Source organism: Rissa tridactyla, chromosome 8 (assembly GCF_028500815.1).
Source record: "Rissa tridactyla isolate bRisTri1 chromosome 8, bRisTri1.patW.cur.20221130, whole genome shotgun sequence".
Classification (NCBI taxonomy): domain Eukaryota; kingdom Metazoa; phylum Chordata; class Aves; order Charadriiformes; family Laridae; genus Rissa; species Rissa tridactyla.
In genome coordinates, this window is record NC_071473.1 from 46012515 (window position 1) to 46014451 (window position 1937).

Below are 1937 nucleotides of genomic sequence, written 5' to 3' on the forward strand. Positions count from 1 at the left end.
GCCGGGAGCTGGCTGCGGCACCAAACTCGCCCTGATCTGACCGTCGGGACTCGTTTTGTTTAGTTGGGTTTTTTTTTTTTTTTTTTTTTTTTTTTTTTTTTTTTCTTCCTGCTGGGCGGAATCAGCGGTTCAAAAGCCAGCGGAGCGCCGGGGAGAACGGCCCGGGAGCGGCGCCGGCCGCCGCGCTGGCACCCGGGACCCCCGGGGGAGGGACCGCTCGGGGGCATGGCTGCCAAATAAAACCCTGGGGAGAGGCTGGGGGATTTAGCCGTGGGAATCAGGACCCCTCCCCAGGGGCCTCCTCCTCCCGCCGGGGGAGAGGGGCCGGGGCGGGCCGGGCACCGCACACCCCTCTGGGGGGGGCGACAGCCCTATATATTGCAAAGCGACTCGGGACCGACCTCCCCATCGCCGGGAGCTGCCGCGGCGCCTGCCCCCCTTCCCCTCCCTCTCCCCCCTTTCCCTCCCCTCGGGGGGGGGCTTCTTTCTCCAGCCGACCCCCCCCTCATCCTCCGAGGAGGAGGAGGAAGGCGAGGGCCGTATATGAACGCGGCCGGCTTCCCCTGCCTGCGAGGCATGTGCACGCTGCCGGCTCCTAGCCCCGCCGCCGCGGCCAGCCCCGGCTCCCCCGGGCCGCCCCGGGGGTCTCCCCCCGCCGGCCAGGCGCCGCCGGTGAAGCCGGAGCCGCGGGGCGGTGGGGGGAGCCCGCCGCCGCCGCCGCCCCCCGAGGAACCGCCGCCCCCCGCCGGAGGCCGCCGCAGGAAGCGGCCGGTGCAGCGGGGCAAACCCCCTTACTCCTACATCGCCCTCATCGCCATGGCCATCGCCAACGCCGCCGAGAGGAAGCTCACCTTGGGGGGCATCTACAAGTTCATCACCGAGCGCTTCCCCTTCTACCGGGAGAACCCCAAGAAGTGGCAGAACAGCATCCGCCACAACCTCACCCTCAACGACTGCTTCGTCAAGATCCCCCGGGAACCCGGCCACCCCGGCAAGGGCAACTACTGGACGCTGGACCCAGCCGCCGAGGACATGTTTGACAACGGGAGCTTCCTGCGCCGGAGGAAGCGCTTCAAGCGCACCGACATCACCACCTACCCTGGCTACATGCAAAACTCCAGCGCCTTCACGCCCCCACCCGCCGGCCGCCCCACGGCACCTACAGCACCCTACTCCAACGCCCTCTGTTCGCCCGGCTATGGCCCCCAGCTCTCCGGCACTGTCTTCCACCCCTACGCAGCTGGGGCAGCACCACCGGCACAGCATCCCAGGATGTTCAGCATCGACAGCCTCATCAGCGGGCAGCAGGCCCTGCAGCCCTCACCGCCTGCCGAGCTGGGCCACCCATCGCTGGGCTTGCCCGGGGCCGAGCTGGCTCCCTCCTGCTCCGCCGGCAGCTCCGAGCCTCCCTGCTTCCAGGCACAGCCCGTCAGTCCCGGCTTGTTGGGCCGGGCCGCCCCCAACACCCTGGCTTACCCCTATGCTGCCTCACCCCCTCACCTGCCCGTGGCACAGGGCAGCTACTCGCCCGGCAGCCCACCGCTCTACGGAGCTCCCAACAGACTGGCCCTGCCGGCCATGCGGCCCCCGGCCTGCGCCGAGCACAGCGAGCAGCTCCTGGGGCTCTCCGCATCGCCCCTTGGCCAGTTCGGCTCTAGCAATGCCTACATGAGGCAGCCCAATTTCCCCACCGGCCTGGAGCGGTATATGTGATGGGGTCGGGGGGGGGCTTGGCTGGACACCCCCAGGCTCCCATCTGGGGCATCTCTGGACATGCGGAATTCTCCCTGCTGTGGGGACTGGCTGTGGTTGGGTTGGGGATCCCCAGCCTCTGGCCACGTGCGGACACACACCTGCGGGGGGGACCTAAATCCTCTCTTTCTCAGCTTATTTTTATCTGGAGGCAAGGTGATCTGTTTTTCTGCCCCATCCCCTGC

The 1937-nt window shown here is 68.4% G+C and overlaps 1 protein-coding gene across 1 annotated transcript; it reads left to right on the forward strand.

Annotated features, from left to right (window-relative positions):
- Positions 1–543: 543 nt before the first annotated feature.
- FOXE3 (forkhead box E3) lies at positions 544–1713 on the forward strand. Its single transcript, XM_054212573.1, has one exon. It carries the CDS (start codon positions 544–546, stop codon positions 1711–1713), a length of 1170 nt encoding a protein of 389 aa, XP_054068548.1.
- Positions 1714–1937: the final 224 nt, after the last annotated feature.